We start from the raw sequence: 26,471 nt of genomic DNA on the forward strand, positions 1-26,471 counted from the left end.
GGCCACTCATGGGGTGAAATGCTCCGTGATTCATCATTTAGTTTTTCTGTATGGCTGAATAATCATCTCCTGATCCTATTTTTGTTTTGTTTGGCAGTCTCCTAGGCTTACCAAAACATTCATGACTTCTGTACCTTGTGACCAGATTCAACTGGTGTAAATCACCAAAGCGTCACTGCTTTCCACTTTCTCCAGTGGAAAAACTTGCTTGTCTGTAATCTTGAGCATCGTTTTATTGTTTGTTTGGATTTAAATACAGCTGAATGGAGAACAAATGAAAACCCTCTGCATTCTCAATTCACCGGAATCTTTGCTTTGTAGTGTTTTGCCTCAGACTTTTCTTTCAGACTCTGCCCTCTGATTTGAGGGATTGGTCACTCTGAGGAAGCCCACCGAGGGGGCAGAGCCAATTCAGATAACTGCACAACTAAGTCAGGAAAACATGAGAACTCTTAAAGGCATATAAATGACCTGTATTTTCGTTAATTTATTTACTGATTTATTACTGCATTTGCAGTTAGATCAGTGGAATTGCATTACAGCAGATGAAATGCAAGTTCTGTAGTTTCTTCTACAGGAAAATAAGTAGAATGTCTTTTAGTGGTAGTATTCATCAGTGCCATTGTTTTCTTCTTTTCTGCTGAGTCCCTTCACATCCACTCCCCCCAGTCAATAAAGCTGGGCAATTCAGTCAGATGTTCAAGATGATGAGGGCTGGATGTGGCTCCCTGCAGAGCCAGCTGTTGTTGCTCCTGAACTGGCCAGAAATAGTTCTTTCAGAAGCTAGAAGTGCCCCTCCCTCCTGCAAAGCAAAAGCAAAGCACAGGATTTCTGGGCTGTCAAGTTTCTGCTGGCTCCAGAAACATGAGGACGCAATGTGAGTCTCACTCTGAACTGCCCCAAGGAGGCTTTGCCTACATTTGCTGACATCTCAGTAACCCACATGTGGACATTGTTTGCCAAGAGATGTCCTTTGAAAGTATGTCTCTGAAATCTTATTCTCAGCAAGCATTTCTGGAGCACAGAAAAAAACTTTGCAAAACTTTTCATCTTTTCAGATACTGGAGATTAATGTAATTATGATTTCCTACTGTAGATGTGTGATTTGTCCATTGTCCCATCATTGCACATACTTTTGTCAGGAAGGATGGCTGTCATGGTAGCTTGATGTCAGCCCTCCATGAGAAATCTGTTAAGTTTAGCCTCATTGTTTCTCCTTTGCTTGACTAACATTTGAATGCTTTCATCATCTTAAATATCAATCCCTGAACTGCCATGAAAATCCAAGGTAAGCATGCATTTCCTTTGGCAATTTTGGGATTTATTTGAGCATTATTTAGTTGCACATTTGCATTTTCACTGGATTTTCATGCACGCCAGACAGCAAAGATCTCAAAGTCAGATGTCTAAAATGCTTGTGACAACCGTGCCCATTTGGGTTGTGAGTAGAGCCTCCAGCATCTGCAGGCTGCTCTAAAAACACCCGTATGTCTATATGGGCATGTTGAGACGTGACAGCACGGTGATGAGATGACAAAATAACTGCCTTGGGAGTGGCTGTTTACAAAGATAGTCCTCCAGCTTAAAAGGAGGCAGAACTTGAAGAAACGTTTATTGAATTCTAATTACAACAGCAGCCCCTCTGTCATTGTGAGGCAACTGATTTTTTTCATATTTCCAAAAATTTGCCTTCTGGCACAAATCAATCAAAACAAGCTGAGTATCAGTTTGCTTTGCAGTGTCTCCTAAATTCATAGATTGTTTCAGCAGAAGTAGGGATACTGCAAGTTGAGCAAAGCGATCCAGCACTCAGCTGGGGCCCGTGTTCCCTTCCCAGTTTCCTGGGGAAACTGAAACAAGAAAGTGGTAAAAATCTGTTAAAATGAGGAGTCTCTTTGTTCTTTTAGTTTATGCTAATACGTTGATCTGCTTTCTGAGTATAGAAAGCACCAAATATTGCTTACTTTGTCAAAATTAATGTAATGATTAGCTTAGTTTCTACTTTCTTTCTAAAACCTTTTAATTGTTTTCTGAGTTTGCCCACTGAGGGTTCTTGTTATGGAAACGTTTTACTGTTTAAGATGTGGATCATTAAAGAACAAAGGCAAAATCATCTGCTCCAGAGTGACTGACGATAGCATGGAGATTATTCAAAATCTCCTTTTTCCGTAATCTGTAGGGTGGTTTTTTTTCCCTTGATTTTGTGAGTTTTTTGAATGTCCTATTAAAATATTTTAATTTTCAAGGAATATCTGTTTAGAGAAGAATTCTAATCAGCTTGTTCTCATTTTCATTCCCAGCCCCTCATTGCATAGGTATTTTGCTACAGCCATATGTTTCTGATACTGTACATTTCAATAGTTTCCTGGATTATGCATTGCATTTTTTCCATTTATGAAAACCTTTCCAGTTCTGAAATACAGTTACCAGGAAAATGCTCATTTCACTGCGTAGAAGGAAAAACCATCTTGAGTTAGGAGTTGAGGGGATAGAGGCAGAAGGAAACTTAACAGTATTTGTCATTTTGATTTACTGCAGAAGTCAACAGTTCTCTGACAGGAATCAAATGTGACTTGGTAATGTATAGTAAACGAAGACTGTGACGATTGATTTCACAGTGAAGATAAATTCTCATGAAATGTACATAATTGTGCAGCTATGAAAAGCCAGCATTGTGAAATAATTAAATTCTTTTCTTGTTACTTTCTAATTAAAAGTTAAAAATATATATAGTTAAAAAAAAAAAAAAAGGAAACTCTTGGTGTGAAATGGAGTGTTGCTTAAGTAACAGAGCTGTTGGGGGGGTTAGAGTTATGCTTTTCAGCAAACTTAATGATTTATTCAAAGTTTTTGAGTGGGCTCTCACTTAATTTATAGAGATCATTGAAGACCTATGTAGATGGGCTTCTCTAGTTTACTTACCTTAGCAGCACTAAGAGCCAAGTCCATCAGAGAAAGTGTCCTTTGACTCCTGGATCATTTTGGGCAGTGTCTGTCTATGCAAATCTACATGCAAGCAACTGAAGTGGGGTTGCAGGATCGAGCAGGATCGAGCAGGATCGAGCCTGTGTCTCAGGCTCTCAAGAAAGAGAGTGCTATTTTATGTTGACCATCCTTTTCTCCTTTCCTTCTATCTCCACAGCAAGCTGTTAGCAAGTCTTTTAGACTGAAAAAGAGATCAAGTGTATTCAAAGTATTTGAAAAGAACCATTCTGTATATCAATACGAATGAATGCAGTTTTGCTGTCAAACATAATGTGAAATTGAGCACTTCTGCTCGCTTTTATGAGAAGCAGAGTGATAGTAAGTGTAATTGTGCTCTGAAAACAGTGATTATTAAAAAGTTTTATGAAGGACTTGAGTTCTGGCTAGTCCTCACTACAGAATGAGGTACACCATGGTGCTGCTTGTGAGTTCTGCCCAGTACTCCCAGAGGGACGGAACTCAAGGATTGGAGCCAGCTTTTGATTCTCTTGAAAACACAAGGCAATGTAAGGCTTTCCCTCTTAGTATGAAGACATGAAGTGCTAGCAAAGTTGTTGTGTAGACGTAGTGCTGATAGACTTTATGAAGCAGAGCTAAGAATGGAGAAGATTTTGTCACTGCATGTGATCGTGTTGATTCCCCTTTGCTGTCAAAACTGATGGATGCGTGAGACTCTTGGGCAGAGTTCAAGAACAAACAAATTCGTCCCATCCCAGGAAATTTACTTTCTTCATTCTTGTGCATTTCCCATAAAAATTTACCAATTTGCATTTTTAAGTACAGGGGTTTGGGACAAGAACCACAGTTTTAACTGTGCCTCCCTTCAGGATCTGTGCTCACTTATTAGTCGCCTTTCTATGGTTCTGTATACCAGGGGGATGTGAGAAAATGAATTCAAAGCATTAAACCATTGTTCTGTTTATCTCCAGTAGAATAGTTTCCTGTGACTTAAATGCTCCTCAGTAATTGTGAAGCAGTGTGTCAGAGCTAACAGCTCTGCATGAGAGCTGACCGTCTGGGGCAGTTTTATTGGAGAAACAAATACTTAATCTGAGAAACAGATGAACGCAAAGGGGAAAGTCATCAAAAGAAAATGTGGAAGGGACACAACAGGGCTAGAAATAGAGCTGTTGCCTCCTGAGCACGCTCTTACTGTCAGGAGTTGTAGTGCCCAAGAAACGACGTTGCCTTGTAGGACCCAGGGAAGAATGCGATGTTTGATAAGTAAAAGGTACAACACCTTTTATTTTGAGTGCCTGTTGTTGGCTAAGTTTTGCTCTAGAAGGGGATGGAGCATAATTCTTCTCTAGGACTCCAGATGCATTAGAACCTGAAGTACTGAATTCTTTCTTACAAACAACAAGTGGTTAACTGCAATCTATATATAGGGGAAATTGGGAAACAGCCAAAATAAAGGCAACTTGTGAAAGGAGACCGGGTCAGAGGAGCTGTTGGATGGAAGCCAGGCTGAAGGAGAAAGCCTAAGATGAGATGTATGTTAGTTATGTTTTTGAATTGCTAAGAAAACTAAGCCTCAGGAAGAACTGGACTGTAAGCTATTCACAGCCCTCTCTTTTAGAAAAGGAAGAAATAAAATCTATTTAATTAAAAAATACATATCTAAATGTAACCCAGAAAAAAAAAAAGCTGCTGGGATTTGTAAACAAACTATAAGCTGCTGGTGAGTAAAGTGTCTAAGAATGGGGAAAATATACAAATGCAAAGAATAATTAGTCTTTGTGCCCCAACTGCATTCCATTAAAAATAATAATAATAATTCTGGAATATTTCATTGTTGCCATTACTGACAAGAATTCTTTGCACCACATTTATATTATAGGATGGGAGATAGGTGGTCTAAAATTGGCACTAAGGAGCAAAAAGTAGATCTCAGGGAAAGAAACTTAAATGGCAAACCTGTATCTTCTATGTGAGTTACACTGCAAGGAAATTCCCTGAGGGACTGTGTAGGATCTTCTACCAGACAGACAGGTGCTGTAAGCACAGCTTGCAGGACAAGTTCTCCTTCCTTGCTCAGCGTGACACAGAAAGTACATCACTGCCACATCTGTGGAAGCAGAAGTACGTGGTGAGGCTCTGACAGCTGGGAGCTCCTTTTGCATCTGTGTGGCCCTCAAGGCAGGTACCAAATCAGCCTTTCATCCCCTATCACAAAAATGACTGAGCCTTCTTATCTATGGAGTTACAGACTATTTTTGTGCCATTTACTGTTACCACCACAGATGTTGCCCTTCGTGGTGCTAGCTCTGGCTACATTTCTCTTCTGGTTTTCATATTGAAATTGAGACACTCGATTGTTCAGAATTGGCTATATGCTAATCAGCATCTCTTCGATTCATTTTCACCTTAAATTCATTTGTGTCTGTATTTGGGCGTGTAAACTTGAAGACATCCCTGTACTTCTGGGAGATCACTTACATGAGTTAATGGCAGAATCCTTAAGTGCTGTTATTTCTCGACATTGTCTCAGAGATTGTCTCTTTGGCTTTTCTGGATATTAAGAAAAACGTCTTCAGAGACATGTGTAATTAATTTTAATTAAGATTCACATTGTACTGATCTGAAATGGCATGCCTTGATAGAAAATGTTAGTCATTGCAGTTAACTCATAGCAGATGGTCAGTTTCATTTCTTTAAAATATATGATTTACAGAGCCTTTAGTAGAGCATTCTTATAAGAAAAATAGTGCATATAGTCAAACCAGACGTTGTGGAATTGCAAGTGTTTAAAATGTCAAACTAAGAGTAGGTCAAAGAAGCAGAATATAGCCAGTGGAGCTGCAGGATGGATAAGCAAAGGATATCTGTGGAGTTTTATTCAAGGTTATCTTTGTTGTGCATGTGTGCTTGGTGTATCTGGATTCTGCTATTTTCTCCTTATTTCAAGTCACTAAGTATGAAGCTCATTTTCAATCAAAGATACCTCAGAATTCATTCTTTTGCACTTATTGTGGAATAAAATTGAGCCAATTTGCATTTGATTTTGTGTTCATTTTAAATTCTGCTTGCATCCTCCTAAAAGGACGAGATGTTCACCAGCAGTCATTTCAGGTGTTTCAAATCCCTGTAAAGGAAGACAATCCTTCATCTGTCAGCCTATGAGTAGTTCCACTTGCTTCAGTGTCACTGTTTAAGTTCTGTGTGCTTTGTGTTCTTTGCAGGATTAGAGATAAATTCTCCTATAGGCACAATCCTAAAATTCCAGTAATATTCTCATTCTCTAATTCCTGTTCTGTCTCCTACTATAGATCTATAGGGAGGTTTAAGGGGAAAGAACAAATGCTTTTGCATTTAATTTTGGTTTGTATTTTCTCTCTCAAAAAAAAAGCAAAAAAAAAAAAAGAAGAAAAAAGAAAAAGCAAAAAAAACCCCAACACCTGCACATACAGTGCAGCTTTGTCTACTGAAATGTTCCAGATCCAACTCAGTCTAAAAGCTGTCTGTGCATACAGTTAGTGTGTGGATATGCATTTATTTATATGCATGCATATCAACGGGATTTGTAATGTATATAGACTGGTTACCTTTAACATCTTTCCAAGCTTGTTGGAGATAAATATTTAACCTTATCTTGGTGTTAAGGAGTTGCAAGAACTGCTATGTCTTGAGATATAGCACTTGTTCGGATAGCAAGCAGTTTCAGTGTGCAGCTGCTGTGGAGGGAACTCTGTTGGTATTGCCTCCACTACAGCAGGTATCCAGAAAGTTCTTTGTGATTTTCAGCTCTCTATTATTCCACTGTTGGGCCTGGTTCCTATAGCTCTGCTGTTGCATAGGCAATGGAACCCTCCCTGTGCAGTGCTGACAAGCCTAGGCTACGACTGGTGGGACAGGAATCTCAGTAACTCACAACTGGACTCACTTTCCAGCCTTCCTGCCACTACTCTGTTTCCTATTGGATGCTTTCAAATCTCTTCCTCCATTACTGCCTTTTCTTGCTAGGACTCTTCTGCAGTGGGAGGAGCTAAAGGGGTTAAGGCCGCCGTGCAGCATTTCTTGGAACACTGTGTTGGTTTGGGCACCTTTAGTCCAGCTGGCTGCTCATCACCATAAGCAGCTCTGCTTCGATTTTTCTGCAGTGCACATCCTGAGGTATATGTATTTGGAGTGTGACAAAACCTGCAGATAATAAATTGTAATCTTTTATATTTTTCCCTCTTGCGATCGATTTTCAAGTACTACACAGGATATTTAGTTGTGAACTCTGCAGAAGGAAGCAGTATAGTTAGATGTGGTACATGCATGCAGCTTTGCACACAGCTCCCTTGTTTGTGTGCTCAAACTTAAAAAATGTTAAATATCCAAGGGAAATGTGGCACGCAAATTTTACTGCTAGGCATATTCCCATTTATTGTATTGCATCTGTTTGTTTCTACAGTCCCTTAAAGTTGCCTGAATATCAACAAGACTTGTATTTTTGAGAGTTCCTTTTTGCTTCTTGGTATCCTGTATTATATCACTCTTTAAAGTATGTAGCTGCTATGGAGATGACAATGAGAGCATGATCTCACTGTATTCCATATGGAATAAGTAGGTAAGGATTGAGTAGTAACTGTTTCTGTGCCATTATCTTTAGCAATTTTTAAAAGTGGAAGAGAGAACAAAACAGAAAATCTGAATAGTTTTCAAGAATGTTTTTACAGCTTTCCATGAGATGCCAGTGGATTCCTAATGAGTAAAACATGTTAATGGTATGGGTTTTTTTGGTAAGATTCTGCTAGTAAAAGGACAAGCACTCTTCAGGAGTGCTTTTTTCCCTTTGAAATGCTCCTGTGCCTGTCAGCCTTTCTGGAAGAGAGAAAGACAAAGAAGTCTAATGGCAAGGAGGCTGTTTTGGGAGGCACGTGTCCATTTACCTGCACTGAGGCAAGCTTTGTGTGCCCTTTAGCTCCTCATTTACTCTGTGAAGCAGAAACCTGTGTTCCTCTGTAGCGGTCATGGAGCACTCAGACATTGCAGTGAGAGGCCTCAGAGGGCCAGAGGCACCCAGCATCCTGCTCATCAGGTGTCCCTACGCCTAGGAAGGCTCTTCACATGATGACAGGGAGTGCAGGACTGCCATCTGTTCAAAGCAGTCAGCTAAAATTCCCTCTCACACAGCTATGCTCACAAAATGCCAAGAAGTTTAATATATATCATGACAATCCTGAAAAAATGTTTTCACAAGCTGGTGTCATGTTGTTTTGCTCTTGCAGATAAGTATTTTTGGAACTTCCCTATCACTATATTTTACAGTCTTTGTGTGTTCTATTATTATTTTTAGTCTTCTGAGGCTATCCTGTTACCATTTTAGCTTCCCTTTCTCTTCATTTTCCTTCCCTTTCTAAGGAAGCTGCTCAGTTATCTCAGCCAAAAAACTTATCTCAGTAGAAGTTGCTCCTAACAATAAATTAAGACACTTTTTTTTTAGTGATTTCATATTGATCTTTTTTTGTTTGTTTTCATTCAGTCTTTTATTCTGTAAATCTTGACTCAGAGTTCCACAGATCAATTAAGATTCAAGTGTTTTATCATCACTTCAAGGCAACAGAATCTGAAGAGGTTGTTCAGGCCATTCTTTGCATTAAGGCAGAATAAGAGCATTTGCATTTGGAGCCAAGAAGTAAATAGTTTGATTTCAAATTTCTGAAAAGATACTTCTTTTATGTCTATCCTGATAAGTAGAACTTTCAGTCATTCCTTCTGCCAGTGGGTGTGCCTGAGCTGTGCTATGTGACATGTTAGTGCCTGTCTGCCTCTTTGTGCTCTGCCTGGTTCTCCTAGGAGGGCAATGCAGGCATGCTGCTCTGCCTGGCTCTGAGAGGTGCCTGAGGCTGCCCTTGGTTTGAGCTACCAGTACATCTTCAGGTGTATTCCAGAAGCATGACGGTGAAATCCCACCAGCCCCTGAATGCTACAGAAATCTGTCCAGGCAGTGATGATAATAATAATCTCCAAGTTGTATTAGGTGTTCACTCTTTTTTTCCTCAAAATATGTGGCAGGGATCACGTCTTTTGTTGCATAATGGAGCTATAAGAACCCCTTGTCATTGCTCTCTTTGAAGCTTGAATAATCTCTCTGAGTCCTCCTGCTGCCCCTCGCTCCCCCCTCTCCATAGCTTGCTAAGGAAAGAAAACAGTCTGGTTGCAATGGAAGATCGATTCCTGTGCAGCTTTTAAGATCTGGCAAAATGTGGTTTCATAACCTTTGTCTGCAAAGCTTGTGGCCTTTCCTAAAAAGACTGTTGGCTGACAAATTTATAGCAAATCTGGTGGGTATATAGACTATGAATTCGGAAACTAATGGCTAAACCGTAAGGGGAAAATCTGCTCTATTTACTGGAGAATTTACAAGTACCACCTTCCTACATATTATGTATTTTTCCTTCTTTCTCTTTTCTTCCATTATGTGATTCCCTATTCCTAATGCTTATATTTATCTAGTTACATTTATTATCTGCAGTAGGTATTATTTAAACACATCTCAGTTTTCTTACAACTGTGGCAGACTTTAGAGGAATTCCTAACAAATTCTAATTGTCATTGTATTTTTCCCCATTTTACTGATGGTGTCTGAAAGTCAAAAGGATCCATCAGAAGGACCTAGCACCGGAAAAAGTTGCATCCTTAGTTATTCTGATATTTATTGCTTACAGCAGCAATCAGCTTCAAAATACAGTTTTGTCAGAATGTCTTGTGTGTTTGTTCTCTGTATCACAACAGTTTTACTTTTCTTAAATGTGCCTCATTTTGGAAACAAAAGCTGGAAAATTGATTTGAAGCAGTTTCACGGTGCTTTCAGATAACTGTTATTTCCAGAGCTGTGTTGTAGCATTGTAAGATATTTTTAAGTACTCCATGTAATTATTAAACAAGCACCTGTCTCATAAACGCCGTTGTCTGAAACAATTAGCAAGTTATTTCTGATCCCAAAGGATTTTTTATTTAAAATGCTGTGAGCGTGATACAAAGAAGTAAAATTCTGCTTTTACATTGTGGTGCTCTCTGTCCTAGGAATGTTTACAAGGATTACCGTTTCCTTGAACTAGCCTGTGACTCCCAAGAGGAGGTGGATAGCTGGAAGGCATCTCTGCTACGAGCCGGTGTCTATCCTGATAAATCCTCAGTAAGTTCTACAGCTCATTCGTTTTCAGTAGCTGCTCTTTTTCAGACAGAAAAACAATTGCATCATTTGGGAGAACATAAAGTCTGCAGATATCTCAAGAAATTGTAGCCTTTTCACTGGCCTCTGATGTGGTAATTGTTTAATACTCATAATGAAATACTTTACAGTTAATTTGTGTGTCAAACATCAATTAAAAAAAAAAAAATTCCAAAATGTTATTCATTGGAACAGTTTGGTAAAAGCTTTCAGCAAAATGAGGTTTTCTGTGCTTCATTGCTTCTATTGAATATCTTCTAAAGAAAAGCTTATTCCTGCAAGCTCTGTATTACAGAACTGACAGAAGCATTTCAGGCAATCACGTATATTTATTTGACTGAATCATTGCATGTTTTTGTGTATGGAACACATGCTAAACCTTTCCAAACACCGTTGTACTGTGCTAATCATGTGAAGCAAATTGAACAGGAAACAGCAAGAAAAAAAGCCTCTAAATTAAACAGAAAAGACAAAAAAAAGGAAAATGCTGGGAAATGGAATACGCCCAACTACCATTTTGTATTTTTTGGACATTGTCATTTTATATTTTCTCATTTACATAAGTCTGGGACGAGGGAGTTGGCTCAGCTCCCCAGCTTGAAGTCCAGCTCCCTCAAGTGCCTGCGTAGCTGAGGCTGTAGCAATATGGCCTGCAGCATCAGAACAAAACCTTGGTACTGAGCAGTGAGGCTGCTTTAAGACCATTCAGATTATGGCTACTCTGTTTTACAGTTAAGGTTTCAATTTTAAAAGGCCTTTATTACCCAAACCTACAATAACCACAACTTTTTCTCAGAAGTGCCAGAACTTCCATGGGATTCAATCAGTATTGGGGTTTTCTTCTTTTTTGTTTTGTCCTGTGCTCTGTGCTTGAGCAGTTTGAATTGAAAAATTCTTCAGTATTTCAGTATTCACTAAATTCTTTCAGTATTCACTAAAGATTCTCTAATGTGTGGCTCATCTTTCTTCAGTAATTTGTCGCATGGATACCTTCAGAGGAGAATCTGTTCTGAGAAATGATGCTTTGACTTTGGTGGGATTTGTTCCTATTCCTGCATGTTTTCCATGACAAGGCCAGGTCCCTTGAGCCCAGGGTCTTCATTTTCATTGTCTTCCTCATACTTCCCTTATTTTTGTGATCCCTGTACATCTTCCTGTATAATCCTCTCTGCATCTCTTCCTGCTGCCATTTACACGCACAGGCAATGCTCACTGTACTCTGTATAAAGAGTGTCGAGGCTACCAACAAAAGCCAAATCAGAACACTTGAACTGTGGGGTTCTCCAGTTATTGTAGAAATGACCAGTGATTATAATAACAGTGTTGGGTTTTTTTTAACAAGTCAGACACAAATTCAGCAGGAGACCTACCAAATATCTGACACTCTTTTTAAAATATTCTTAATGACTTTCCAGTAGGGTGCCTGTCCCCGTAAATTAGCTCTTATCTAGGACTACCAGAAGTCATTTTACAAGGATTAGTTACAAGAGGTTATCTAATAAATTCCTACTTTCAAAATACTGCATCGTTTTGATTTTTTGCTCAGGTTATGGTGTCAAACCAGCCAATTGAATCTGGTGTTCTTTCTCATGTTTGCCATATTCATATACCTGATGCTTTATTGATAAAAAGGGCACACTAGCTGGATTTCTAAACTTATGTTCTGTCCCTTTGTTTTTCCCATCTCCCTAAAAATATTGTATATTCAAAATAGGTTTTCTGAAGAACTCGTTTTTTTTTTTTTTAAGTTTGTATGTTGAAGGAATCTCAGAAACAAGATGAAAGTCATCTTTAAAAGACAAAATTAGGAGGCAGTCAAGACTCAGTTGTTGTCTGGGCTGGAATTACCTTCACATCACCGAAAAAGGATGAATATTATTGTTCCAAACCCTCCAGTTTGAAATTCATCCCGTAGCTCATCAAACTGTGCAGGAAGGATCCTTCATGCTACTCTAATCTTGCAAAGTATTTTCCTTGTACCTGACTGTAGGTTCAAATGTATAATGAAAGTCTGCAGATAAAGTTCTAAATTTTGTAAAACAAAAGCTTCAGCACCCAGGGCACAGTGGGAACTTCGACAGAACTTTCATTATAATCATATGCACACTCCTCAGTTCTGCACCTTTGCCTGTCAACATAAAATAGTTTTAGAGATGCCCACCAGTCTTTTACTCTTTTTCAAAGATTTAGAGACCTCATTTTCATGCAAGAAACGCTGTTAGGAAATGGCAGCAAGTTGTGTTTGCTTCAGTCCTTCTTAACAGCTTCGCAGTCCCAGAGTTAAAAATAAAGAGGTACCCCAACCCCTTCACAGGATGACCTTCTCATTCTTTTTCATGTGCAAGTTGCAGCTGGTAACTTTGAATATTCAAGACTTTGGCACCAGAAGTAGAAAAATTGCTGCTTAGAAATGAAAAATAGATTAATAGTGCTGTAAACCTGGAGTGCTGCAGTGGTGAGGCTGGCCTGCTTTCTGTAACTGCCAGAGGAGCGTGCACAGCCTGGAATCTGAAGTTAAGCTGTGTGCTTTCATTAACAGCTCTGCTGCTCGCATACGGGAATGCTGATATAAAGCCCAACGCATTGGCCCCTACTTGGGTTTCTTCTGAATGAAAGGAAAAGTAGGAATTTGTCACTGAATTAAAGAGATTTGTTTCAAGTTCTCACCAGGAGCAAATCTCTCAACTAAGAATATTTGTTTTTCTGTTGTTTTTCTAGTAGTGCTACTTAAAATTGAATGATGACAGTGGTAATGGGGCTTGGTACTTACCACTGCTGCTATGAAGTACTATTTTAATACCCTAAGCAAAGTCTAAGGTTGTTGACATTTTATTTCTGTGCCTAAACAAAACTCATTAAACCATCTAACACCCCATTCCTCCATTTTCTTGCTTCCTTTTGCCTGTGCTCTCCATCCCTCTCCATCCCGTGTGTGCAGATGTACGTTCACGTATTCATTCACTTGTTAGCTATCTTTAACCACCTTTCAGAGTTTTTCTTTGAGCCCCTGAATTCTTTTGCACCTTTCCAGGTCACCTCCCTCCCCAGAGATTTGCATTTCTCAGTACGTGAGCTTTGACAGCCACCCGGATAGCAATGAATCAGTGTTTTTAGTATTCCAACCCATATGCAAGGCAGCTTGCTTGATATAAATCACACTGTGGCCAATTCACTTTGAAACAGGATATCCATTTACCAGCTGACTTTACTGCTGGGTTTCTGTACTGAGGCATCCAAACCTCCTTTTCTAAAAAATGGCTACAACTTTGTGACTAACCTTTCCAGACTGTATTTCTCAACTCCGCTGGTGTTTATTTTGGCCAGCTTCCCACTGGATAATATACACTGTTCATGCCAGCTCATGGCAAAACTTGTAATTAAAAGAAAAGAAAAGAAAGCACAGATGTTCATCGTAAGTTGTTCAGCACACTTTACCTGGCTGGCACAAACCATCCATTCCCTTTCCCCTCTCCCTAATGCCATCTCCTCCTTACTTTCATTACTAGTCTAAACGTACAATATTTGCTTTTTAAAAGCATTGGATAGTGAAACTTTCCATTCATTGGCATGTTGCAGGGAGTGGCTGTCATGAAAGGGTAAGCAGACATATTTAGTGGTTGCTTTGCGTACTGGAAGCTCAGTATTACCGATGCACGAAAATCCCTCTGGCTTTGGTCCCATCCCTAGATCATTTTGAGCCTCGTTTCCCTCACCCTTGTTTTAGTGTCCACCGACTTCCCTGGAGCTGCTCCTAATTTACACTGGTGGAAGCAAAAGTAGAATCTGAAAGTTTGTGTAGAGAGGAAATTTTGAAAAGCAGTGTGAATTTAGAGCTTCGCTGACCATTTCAAATCCTTCGTGAATCTCCTGTGCTCCTCTGGAAGCTGTCTGACTAAAGGACTCTGTGAATGTACTTTGAGTCAGTTCATTTGGTTTGAGCTACTTCCAGAACTGTACAAGTCAGACTGAATGTATGTAAAATATATGTATCTAATATTTCTTTTTTCCTCTTTCCTCCCTGCTGCATCCTGCAAAGGGGAACAACAGAGTAAGTTCTTTGTCCTTTTACAAAATCCTTTTGTATCCTGACTCAAGGGTTTTGTCATAAAAATCACTTTATCTTTTCTTTCACACAATTGTTGCCTGCATACTCCTAAGAGGAAACTCCTAGCTTCTTTCTAATAGGAAATGTAGGCACAAAAATGTCTTCTATGCAACTATGAACAGATCTTTGTATTTTAATTTTGCAGAAGGTGATATGTTAAGTGATGCCGAGTGTTGTTTTTTAAGGCAGTTCGGTGAGAATGATACAATAAAGCAGTATTGGGTCCGAAGATTATGAAGGTATAGTAATAAAGACCTTCTGAGGAAAGGTTGCTATAGTCTGATGAAACTCATTACAGCTGGATTTTTTGACCATACATCAAAGCTTGTATTAATGGGCAGTTATAAAAACCCGGCACTAAAGTCTTAAATAACAGATTTGCTGGCGTTGTTGGCTAAGCTGAACTAGATCAGTGTAGTGGCTTTGAAGGTGCCTTAAAATGGATGGAGGAGGGTGGGGTCAACATTTGACTTGGCTTCTAGACCCTTGATGTGTTCCAGCTGGACAGCAGCAGAAGGGTGTGGGGTGTAGAGAGGGAGAACTGAAGTATGCATGGTAGGTTTTTTGAAACTGAGCAGCACATAAAAAGATAGTTTTGCTGATGTTGATCTGATAAACTAAAAATTAAGTAGTTCCCAGGGTTTGTACTTTTTCTGCCATTTTTACTTAGCTTAAGAATGGAAATTTCACATCTCACACTTTGGAACATGATGCAAAGAGATTTTCTCATGCTACAGAAAGAATTTACACAGCTTTTGCACTTTTTTTCTTTCCTGTTTTGATGTATTAACCCTTAGGAGGATGTATCTGGAGCATCACAGGATGCTTCATAGCAAATGTTGAAACTATCCCCTGAAATATTGCTTGTAGTATCTCACTGTGAGCTTCTAACATTTCTGGGCTATTTGGGAAAGACCCAGGTGCATTTAAAATGTTCTGAAGACCTGGGAATTTGTCTGCTTTTAATTTTGATATTTTTATCGCTTTTTGTCTGCTGCTGTCTCCATAGTAACTAGGCTCAGAAGCACCAGAAATGTGTTTTATTGGCTTGCCTGTTGGGTGGTGGAGGGTTAAGAATTGATGGCATAGAGAGAAGGACTGTATGCAGGAGTTGGTGTGAAATGTAAATGTTAACTGTGTACACTGAAATATCAAGGTAATGTTTATAATGTTGCTTTACGATATGCTGACTTAAGGCTTTGCTGCTATGCTGGATACTGAGCTGATCTCCTGATGAGAGGAGTTAGACTGTAGATGCTCTGTCAAGTGAGATGGGGCACCAGAGATCTGTTGGGGCTGCCAGAAACAGGGGTCAGGATGCATGTGGACGAGCACTGTTCTCCAGTGACCTGAGCTATGGGGCACCTCCAGGGAGGGAGGATCAGTAGTAGCGTCTGGCGTGGAGTTAAGTTGCTAGCAAAAGATAGGATAGATTTAAGCAGGTATAGGAGAAATGTGTGAGATTTGAGGCTTGTTGGATCGGTTAGCTTTCCTTATGCTATGGGTGATTTTTGCTGTACATTCACAGAAATTCCCCCATTGGCCTTGGGATGTCAGCCAGAAGGTAATTCCAAAACAAATCTCCATGACAGCCATCCTCATCTTTCTCGTGGAACCCAGATTCTGATGAGGATCATTGTATCCTCATCTGTGTCCCCTCCCTTCTTTCACATAAGCTGCTCGTGCTCAGGGGGCTGGAGCTAGATGATCTTAAAGGTCCATTGCAGCCCAAGCCATTCTAGGATTCTATGATTTTGGGAGGTTATGAATCCCAGTTAGGCAGGCAGAACTAACCTGCAGCTGCCTGCAGTGGCTCAAAGCCCACAGACATCTTGAGACTTCTGTACCTAGTTGTGTGGAAAATGAAGTGGGTACACCTGAGAGTCTGAGATGTGGTTGGGAGAAGGGAGGAGTTGCAGACTGTGGATCCTGGTGGTTTTCAAAGCTGCAGAATCCTTCCTTACTATCCTGGTATGGATTTACTTGGGTACCTAGCAAGGCTTTAAAATTCCTATTATTATTACCTGCTAGGGCTTTCACACTGTCTCATGTCATGTGGAAAGATTCCATAACCACCCACACAACCTGAATGGGTACTGCCCTTAGCTTTGCCTCTTAAATTTGCAATGTAAAAATAAACACTGGAGTAATGAGGTCCTAAGAAAAAGCAGGGGGAGGGAAAAGAAGAGGGTTTATGGTCATCAGTGGACTACTAATCATTGTTATTTTTACTTTTTATTGTTGCACAATCATTACTGTAAGTGAGATTTCTCACATGGTTAAAAATAAATATATCTTCAAAGGCTTTGTTGGATAAGATCTGTAAAAGGGGTCGTTTAGAATGAGGTAATGGAGACCTACCTCATTCAGCAAGCACATGTTGGCAAGCCATGTCTTACTAAAGTTAAAACTGAACTCTGCTCTGCAGTCCTGTGCAGAGGCAGGAGGAGTGGAGCGTTGTGCCAGGCTGCACAGAGCGCTGGGAAGCTGCTTGTAGCTTCGGTCCAGATGCCGAAGACACTGAGTCAGTGTCTTAATCCTCTTTGTGAATTTGCTTCCTCCCCTGTGCATTTTCATCACTCTTGTTGTTTAAAAACAAAAGCAAAAAACACCGGCCCTCCAGAGCCTGCTGTTTGAAAACAACAGCAGCAACAAAGCCTACAACATTCTCATGTAGGCAGTTTTCTTTACGTGCCCAACGTTGTTAGGTTAGAAGATTTATTAGATGCTGTGTCCTACTGAAATTCTCATCCCAAACCCCATAGGCTGAGCTAGCAAAAATAAAGCACACACACACAAAAAATTTGCATCTTGGTTAGTGGAATTGTCTCAGTGTGGATAACACTTGAGCATACGAGCATTCACCTAATACAAAGTCACTTAGTAGAATTTAGTTTGAATTTTCTCCTGAGAAAAACAGAATTTCCTTTGAAAAGAAAAGGAAAATAATCTCGCTGCCAGGTCAGTTTGCATGTTATTGCTTAAAATACTTCTTGGTGACATATTAATTGCTTAGTTTCAAGTCTCTTTTTTTAAGAGGGGGAGGGGAAAAGGGATGGGAGTAGTTATACCGAACCCGGATTCCAGATCAGCTACTTCATTAAGAAGACCAGATGTCCTACTCCCTCTTGAGACAGCCCTGGAAAGTGGGAACTTCGAGTGAGTGAAGTCAGGGTACTCATCCTACCTAAGTGTATGACAACAGCTCTCTCAGTTCATCTATTTCATGCCTGGCTATCGACATTTCTATGCAGATACTGCGCCAGAAGCCACGTGCATCTTTGCACAGGGCTATGATGCTTGTTTTAGCAAATCCAGCTGTGTTTCTGAAGTGTCTGCACTTACCTGGTAGTCACGCTCTGACTCAGGCCATGCTAATGTTCCCAGGCAGGCTCAAACTGAGAGTCGGTGCCTCTGCTCCCAGACTGCTGAGGGTGGTGTTCGAGTTAAGGTCCTAAGCTAAAAAAAGTAAGGACTCACTTGTGTTTGTTGTGTAGCAGCAAGCTGAACAGCAACTTGTGCTGATGTGTCAGAGGGAAAGCAGCGTAGATGGAAATGAAAACTGTGCATTTATTGTTGGTTTTTTTTTTGTTTTTTTTTTTCGTGACTTAAAAAAACAACACCCAGACAACTATATTCTAGGAAAGGAAGGCACTGAATTCTAGGAAAAGAAGAATCCACTTCAGTTATGACTAAAATTGGCTCCAGGCCAAGGAGGTTTAAAAATAACTTTCAAATGAAAGAAGTGTTATAATATTTTTTAAAGTGGGAAAAATGCCATAATTTTATAGACGGTGCTTCAGTCATTGCTTCAAACAGATGAATTGAGTTTTACAATGAAGTGACGGCGTGACGGAGCAGAGCAGTGCGTGCATGCGCGTAGCCACAGGGTCAGCAGCAGTCCACAGCAGAGGGAGGAAAGGAAATGGCTGTTTGTCAGTGCCTTCCGTGCTGCCTCACGCTTTCATGAATGCGAAAAAACCCCTCCATAAAAATCATCCTTCTAAGTATTTACTACTTCAAACCAAACCTAGAGGCACTCCTGTTCCCTGAAACACAGAGCAGCCCTCTTTTATATTCTCTAAGAGTAAAGTAATTGTTGGCACAAGAGAGTTAAAAACGTACAAGGGAGAAAGAAATCCAGAGCATTGCATCAGTTGCACTGACTGTAACAAGATGCAGCCTTGCTAACTGAAGGATTTCAGAACCAGTCCCAGCAAACTGGTAACTGCCTGTGTCAGGGGTCAGCCGTTCAATAACTGTCAGTTTTACATTTCTGCTATTAAACGAACCTGCTGACATTAAGCAAGCTCCAGGAAATTTAGAACGGAGCAGGTTTTTTTTATTATTATTATTTTTGCAATGTCTTCATGGTGGGCTCTTTGCTTTCCATGAGACACCTGCACCTTGAAAATATTTTTAAGTTCTCATTTTTTATGGTGCAGCTCATTTTTGCACCACTTCCACTCTAATGAAGGATTTTATTGAAGCTGCACAGAAAGGTGAAAACTTTCTGGCTGTGAAGTTTCAGAGGATGGAGCACGAGTGTCAGCCATGTTCTGGACATGAATTCCTATTGAAAAGAGAGTGCGATCTGCCCTGGGGAAGGCAGTAAAGAAAGCCAACTCCTGCAGATCCTTTCCTAGAACTGGTCAATGAGTGCTAAGAGTTGGCTGGCACAGGAGGGTGCTTCTGGGCTGTGCTGCACTTCTCAGAACTACAGAGATCCTTGAGACTCCAGGCCGGGTGTCTGTGCCCCCAGGTCTCAGGACAGCCATAGCTGGAAGGTCACGTTGCCTCCATACCCCTTCAGTGCAGCACCACCGTGTCACCATGTGCAAAACTGAACAGAAAGGGAAAGGCACTCAGATATCACAAGACTTGGGCAATTTTTTTTGTTGTTCTCCAAGTCAGTTCCTGCACAAAAAACTACTCCCGAGTAGCTGTTTTTTAAAAAAAGTAGTCAGGTCTAAACAAAAATGTGAGTTTTTTCTGCCAAAAATGTCACCGAAGTCGCTTCCATAGCATTTACAGTGTAACAGGAAATGTAGTCATTGGACAGGAGGGTGGAGGGCAGCTGGTTAACAGCCAGATCCTTCTTTTTCTCTCATTTGTAAGAGAAAACGAGACGATTAAGAGAAACTGAATGCTGTTTTCTCTCATTCTGTTTTGGACAAAAGCAAAGATATGCAATGTTTATGCTGATGCATGGTTTCATCCTGGATTTGTTTAGCCTACCCTACCTTTCTTTTGGTAGAGGTAGGGTTATAATTACTGTCTGCATGGAGACAATTTCACACAATGCTTTGTGTGTGAAATTCCCTGTTCTGAAACTTCATTCTTTCCTCACAGCACTCATGATGTCATTTGTTCCTGTTCTGTGGTCACCCCTCCTGCATCTCCTGTGTCCCAGTTCCGTTGTGGCCTTTCATTGACCAGTGTGTTCTCTGTCCTTCCCTGTTTGATGGATTTGTAGGACATTTGCTATTCTAACTGCGCTGATTCTGGAGCACTGAGTTTTGACCGTAGGAAAAGCTGGTTGTGGACACTTGTGGTGATTGATTTTTGGTTCTCTTCCACTTTGGTGCCTTACCTACTTGTTCCTGGTCCCAAAATAGAGAAACAAATGATCTTACTTGGTTCACCTTTACCTTCTCTCATTGTTTTTAAACCTAACATCTCCTAATCAAATTACTTGTAATTCAAAGAGAGAATGATGCATCACTGAATATTGCACTCAGTTCAAATGATGTATGTGAAATTATCTGGCTGGATAAAAGCTCTGTGGTGCGTAGACAGAAAGTTCCCATGAGCTGTTACTCAAGGTTTTGGGCTGCATTAGACCTTTTCATTAGCAGAAAATGAAACTTTTGAGTCATATTTATTTGTCACAGTGTTCTCTTGAGCTGTTCAGTGATCAGGGGCTCTGTACCTGCTGTTCCTCAGCTGAGGGCTTCAACACAGGGAATGATCTGACTCTGTGAACAAGGACACCAGCAAGCAACCTCGAATGCGTAGCTGTCTATAGCTTACCTTTATCTGTCGGGTTTCTTTTCTTCTGGATCAATGGCTTCCAATTCAGGGCTCACTGCTAGTTTCAATGCTAAAGCTTAGGAAGTTAACCAAGGGCAAAATGCAGCATTGTGTGCAGTTCTCAACACACTGTTGCCCTTGGTATGGTGGAAATCATGGCCCTTGCTTTAGGACGCTTGTCATCTCCAAGAGTTTGAAAACATAACTCTTTTTCTTTATGGTCTCTGTTATATACTGCTGTGTAGAATAAAAACCAATGAGTGGATGCATATGCTCAGAAACAATTAAACTGTAACCAGCATTGGTAGCAAAAAGACTGAAACATGGGTCAAATATTGGGCATGATGAAGTCAATTGTAAAACTCCCATCAGTGTCTGGAGGGTTAGCATTTCATCTGCTGTGACTGAACATGTTCTGCTTCATTCTGTAAGTTTTTAGTGGACTGCTGTTTTTTCCCTGCTTACTGTAGTCTGGTGAGTGTTCTGCTAAAATCCTCCTTTCCTAGAACCAGTCCTGGTGTTGTCCAACTGGGACTGTGATTTCTGCCCCATGTAGCATTTCTCTTATTTAGTTCCATCTTATTCGTACAGTTTCTTTTGTAAGTCACAGCATGATGCCTGTCCAGCAGCTGTTGTTAATATTGTGAATAGATACTATTTGTCTAGAAGCTGCAGTTGTGGACCCAGATCCTATTTTACAAATGTAAAATAAAAATGTGGTTCCTGGCTCGTAAAACTTACAGTCAAAGAATGACAGGAGAGAATCAGTGGATAATTACTGAACATTGTCCTGTCTGCATTTTGGGTTAGAGGTTTGTCACTAGCCATTGAGATCTGTGGAAATTGATAGTTTCAGAACAAGCTACCTGTTTGTCACTGGTCTGACTAGCAGGCGATGTAGGCTTTAGGATTACTATATTACTAATGAATCCTGTAGAGAAGCAGCATAATTTCTTTCTACAGGACTTGTCTCTTCAAGCCTGAAAAGGCACTATTTTTGGTGTTTGGAGCAGGTTTGGCAAGACATCTTCATTTTTGCTCTTTAAAAATACCTCACTCCTACAACATCTGCATATGCAGTGATGAATTTAAGAATCAGCAATGATGGATTAATCCTAATTTGATTTCAGTTAATTTGAATGTCCCCTTAGTTGGGGAACCAGAAGCATCTCAGCTTAAAGTAAGATTGGAAATTTGCTTAAGCAGTTTTGTTAGGTCACTTGTTGAAGTATTTAAAGTCAGTAATTGTTATTAACTAACCTAGGTGTGCATGAGGCTCTTCATCCTTTTGCCGGTTTAATGAAGAGCAGAAAGAAAAACTGTGGGGAATTGTTTGGAATTATTTTACCCGAGACAAGAGGGTGTGTGTGTGTGTCTGTGCATGCTGAGAAGTTTGGTGCATTTGCTCAGATATGCTGAATGTATTTGCTTTACGTATACAAGTACCAACATTTTCTTGTCGCATTCAGATCTTTTTGGATGATACCCCACTAGGAAACTGCATGTATTTCCAGGCATCTGTGTCTAGAATAATCTGTGATTATTCCTTCTGTGTCTGGATCTCTTGGCTGTTGATACCCGTGTGTAATTGTTAAGGTTCCTGGTTAATTGTATGCCAGCACTGTGACAGTTAAGCAACAGAATTCAGATTATGATGGAGCACTTAAATGCACATCTTTTCTCTGGTAAGGCTCAGGAGCGTTGCTGCTCCGTGTAAGATGAAAGGATGCAGCACTTCTCAGTGTCACCTATCCCACTTCTGTGAGTTTTGAGAAAAAGTCCTTTCCACCTGTGCTCTTTCTGGCTGAATCTTCTCTTTTGGATGATGGACTGTTTTAATAGGACTAAAAGATGCTCCTACTTTCAAGAGTTTCTTTTATCGTGCGTCTGCCTTTTCTCTGTGCAAAGCTTATGCTTTGTCAGTACCTTTAGGCTGATCCTTCATAGCTTTTAAGAAATATTTTTCATCATGTATTTCTTCACGCAGAGGAGCATTAAGCTGTCTCACAGAGTTTACAGTTAGTCACAGATACCTGAAAGATGGTCGCAAATGCCCTATTTGTTCCAAGCATGGAAAATTACAATTCAAATATCAGTGAAGCTACCTCTTTTGTTTCTGTGCATTTTGGTAAAAACACTCTTTTACTATGGTAACTCCACAACCCCTCGGGAATTACCCTGTAATGCTTCCAACCTTCTTTTTTTTTTTTCTTGACAAGTTTCTGGCTATGTCCTGGAAAACTTCTGGAGTCTGCTATGGATCTATAGCAGCTGAAAATATGGGAGCAGCATAACCTGAAATAAAATCCATAAAGGAATTTTACGTTGGGCAGGGGAAACTTCCAGTGCAAACCAAAACGTTCACATTCACACTCAATAAGCTAAAAACTCATTAAAGGGAGAGGTAAAATGAGTCTGTCCTGGGCGTCGACAACAATTAAGAAGCTTTGCTACAGAGTGTGAGCTCTGCTTGATACAGAATATATGTGCTTTAGTTAATATTCCTACCTGGAATCTCCAACAGTAGTTTTTAGTCAGTCCAAATTCAGGCAGCACAGTGTTCAGCTCTGATCATTTGTGTGGAAACCACTGCAATCTCTTATTTTTCTGAGCCTATGTTAAGTTACTTTAAAATCTCTTTGCTGGAAGATATACTTAAAAACACGCTTCCAAAATGCTGTGATAATTAAAAAAGAAGAAAGAAAGAAAGAAAGAAAAAATAAATTAAAAAAAAAAAAATGAAAAAAATGCTCATAGCCAAAGAAGTTTTACATTGGAATTGAAATCCAGCCATCCAGCCTTTCTTTTGCTAGAGTACTATTTCTTGCAAAGCCTGCTGCGTGTCTGATAACATATTCCAGACAGGCTGTGCATGCAGAGAGCTTTTCATTCAGTTTCTTTGGGCGTAGTACAGCAAGATATTTCAGTCCAAAGCGCTTAGTTATAAAAGATGCAGAATGTACTGAAATCCAGGCATTTATGTATCTTGAGAGTATGACTGCATGCAATCGACGGAGAAGCACTCTCCAGAGCTGTAAGGAAAAGCATTCTTTTCATGTTTCTTCCCAGTTTGCATTAGACAACTCATACAAGAGCTAGAATATGAGACAGGCTTTGCAAGGAGCCACAGCAGTTCTTACTGGTTTTTGGGTTTCCCAAAGAGATCTGTTCTCGGTAGGTTGTTTTGCTGCCAAAGGTTTTATCATGTGGACCAAGTATCGTAAGGGAACAGACAACACCATCTTCGTGTGTTTTTAGACATGTTATTTACTGGGGTTTCCCTGAAGAAAGCTTAGGAATTCTTTCCCCATGACTCACTGACCAAGGGATTGTTTTTATATAAACTTTCCTTCAGCTGGTTAGATTTGGAACACAGCGTCTTCTGCTCCTTCTGGGGTCTGACTTTGCTCTTAATTTCTTTTAATGGATGTTCCTGCAGCCAACAGCATGGTCTGAACCTCCTGGCCTTTTCCTTCACCCTGAGTCCCATAATCTTGAGAATCACTGGGCCAGCCAGCCAGTGGAAGCGCTGGTGGCAATCGCTGCTTCTCTATCATTCTGCTTTTCAGCTTTATGCCTTGTAGGGCTTTTTGAGCTCCACACCTTACTTGTAGCTTAGGGAGAGCATGCTGTTGACATCAGCCAAACCGGAGTTTGTATTTTACATGCTGAAATTAAAACAAAAAGTTGATGTTTGACTTCAGCGGCGTAAAGGTTAAAAGCTGGAAAGTGCTGCTTTTCCATAATGGAAATCACTAAAGCTGGAGAGACATATGCCTTCTCTTACATACCCCTGAATCCTTTCCCACCCTCCTTCAGTGGCTGCAGTGGAGTCTTCTTTTGCCAGGAGAGCGGTGTAGAGTCACTTTTAATTACCTCCTTCCACTGCTTTTGATTTTGAGCCCAACTGATGGCGCCAGGGGCTGAACCGCAGGGAGATCTCCAAGCAAGTCCTGCGTGTGTCAGGCAGCCTTGCCAGGCAGATTCTATACAGCCCACTGCACTTCCTTGCGGTGTTTTGGTTATTACATTTTAATTTTTTTAGCCTGAGACAGGAGCTATGTTAAAATCTATTAGCTCTGTGAAGCGCTTACAGAGAAATTCCAGGTTATGGTCACCAACTTGTCTTCCGCACTTTGTACCCAATATAGATATCTATCTCACTTCAGCTATGTATATTCTGTGTGTACATGTATGCAATTACAGATGTTTCATTGAACAGGTAAAATATCCCATACGTACATGGCATTATTTTAAGCCAATAAACATGCATAGTTCTTTGAGTCTTTTTCATAGTCCAGGATTGGATTTCTTTATTTTTACAGGAACAGGAATGGTTTAGCTGGAACGAAAACGTTCATTCCACTGCATCATTAGCTACAGGCAGTCTTCAGCTGAAGCCTTTCCCATTTTTCATGTTAAAGCTGTAATAGTTTGACTATTAATCAACATGTAGGATGAATTTCTGGGGCTGAAAGAGCTTGCCTGCATGCCTGTAATTTAAGCTGAACTTTTTTTTTTCCCTTATGAAAGGAAGGTAGCCAGAAAATAAATTATATTTTAAGGAGTTCACCTCTCTCTCACCCCTTTCTACAATTCCCCTTCTGATAAACACCCCAAAAGTTCTCCCTGGGCACATACAGAGAGTTAGCTGGAGTAGCAGATTCTCCAGTGTGTCATTTGATAACTCTAAGGCAATCTTCTGCTACAAGGTTAGCTGTTGATGTGTTGATTGCATCATACCTGATGCTCATTACTGAAGACTTAGCCCAGTGTGCTTTTAGCAATTCGAAAGTTAATTTTAGGGTCTCACATGAAGTTTTTCCTCCCCCCTCTCCATTGCAAGAAAGCTGTAACAAGCAACCTGCATGGTAATGGTAGCATCAGTATCTTTCATCAGCTGTTTAGCTGCCTTCTCAGCAGTCTGCTCTTCTCTCACAAGCAACGTGTGCTCTTACCAAATTGGATTAAGGCATAGGAAGGGTGACAGAAGGTGACAAATCAGCCTGTGGGACCAGCTTGTCGTACTGGCAGTGACAGTTTGCTTGGTCCTTTTGCCATTCAGATCACTCTTTCTAACAGTGTGGCCCTTCTCCTCCACATGAAGAAGAAGGTGAAGATTCACAGGACTGATATTCCAGTTTTGAGACAATAATGGGAAAAATCATTCCCGGAAGGGTAGAAATTGTTTTCTTACACCATTTCTCTCCTCTAGTCTCACCAGGTTCTCTAAATCACTTTTCACAGACCTGTGGAACATGCAGTCATTCTCCAGCCCTCCCTGAAGGAAGTGAATCAAAAAACAATCTCCATGCCCAGTGGGTTTTTAAGAGAAGTCTTTTCCAAAGGCCTCATTCATCTTTTCTCAGGCTCCGTGAGCAGCAGGAGCAGCTTTGGGATGATCAGTGTGTCCCTGGGAGTTTTCTGAGACCACTAATCAAATATCCTCACTCTTTCCTCCCAGATAGACTCTCCTGCTTAATGGGAGTGCTGATGCAGAGCCTGTTCCAGCTCTGATATTGGGGAGCATGCTTTGGAACATGGACAAGGACCTTGTGAAGGAGGAAGGAAAAAGGCTATACAGTTCATATAAGATGCAGAACTATTTCAATTTAACTGTCTAGCACTCTTGAAAACTGCAGTGCTCTACCCCATAAATGCTGAAAAGCAGCTTCAGTGCAATTGCAGTAAAATCCTGTTGTTCTGGCCATTCAGTTTCATTTGACTATTAGTGAAGTAGTGCAGCATCTCTGGAAACAAGGGAGATATAAAATGTTATCTTTCACCAGATGGCATATAACCTCCTCCTTCAGTGATCTGGAGACGACAACACCTGTACTGTAAAAAGGATGTTTCCACTCTTGGACCTGCATTGCTCATAACAGAGGCAAACACGTTCAGCCTTTTTGTGGCCGTGTTACAGTAGTGCCTTAGAATTGTCTAATGCTTTCTTAAAGGTGCTTGGGATTTCTTTTATTACTGCTGGCTGATGAACCTCAGTCCAGCGCAGCAGCTGTCATTAGTCTGTCATTGTATAACTTGTATTTAATCCTGCTTCTGTTTTTCCAGTCCTTGACATTACCGTGTCCTGCAGGACACTTTTCTATTGTCCACTGTACTGACAGTACCTCAGTCTTGTGTTATGGGCAGAAACAACATTACCTGGCAAGTTCGTGCTGTTTTCTT

The 26,471-nt window shown here is 40.4% G+C and overlaps 1 protein-coding gene and 1 long non-coding RNA gene across 9 annotated transcripts in view; one reads left to right on the forward strand and one right to left on the reverse strand.

Annotated features, from left to right (window-relative positions):
* Positions 1-26,471, forward strand: part of DNM3 (dynamin 3) — a 171,464-nt gene that overhangs the window by 104,575 nt on the left and 40,418 nt on the right. For all 8 annotated transcript variants that reach the window (XR_014885174.1, XR_014885175.1, XR_014885176.1 and 5 more), the window contains one exon: positions 10,000-10,111. Coding sequence is in view for 5 of the 8 variants with exons in the window: in XM_085231480.1 (XP_085087606.1) it covers positions 10,000-10,111 (112 nt within the window). In the remaining 3 variants the exon portion in view is untranslated. The remainder of the gene's footprint in view (positions 1-9,999; positions 10,112-26,471) is intronic.
* LOC146543691 (uncharacterized) lies at positions 302-17,935 on the reverse strand. The gene is made up of 3 exons (XR_014885182.1): positions 17,598-17,935; positions 2,923-3,166; positions 302-802 (listed from the first exon to the last, which is right to left on the reverse strand). It is a non-coding gene; the product is annotated as an uncharacterized LOC146543691 (long non-coding RNA).

This window comes from Meleagris gallopavo, chromosome 10 (assembly GCF_905368555.1).
Source record: "Meleagris gallopavo chromosome 10, MGAL_WU_HG_1.1, whole genome shotgun sequence".
Taxonomy (NCBI): Eukaryota; Metazoa; Chordata; class Aves; order Galliformes; family Phasianidae; genus Meleagris; species Meleagris gallopavo.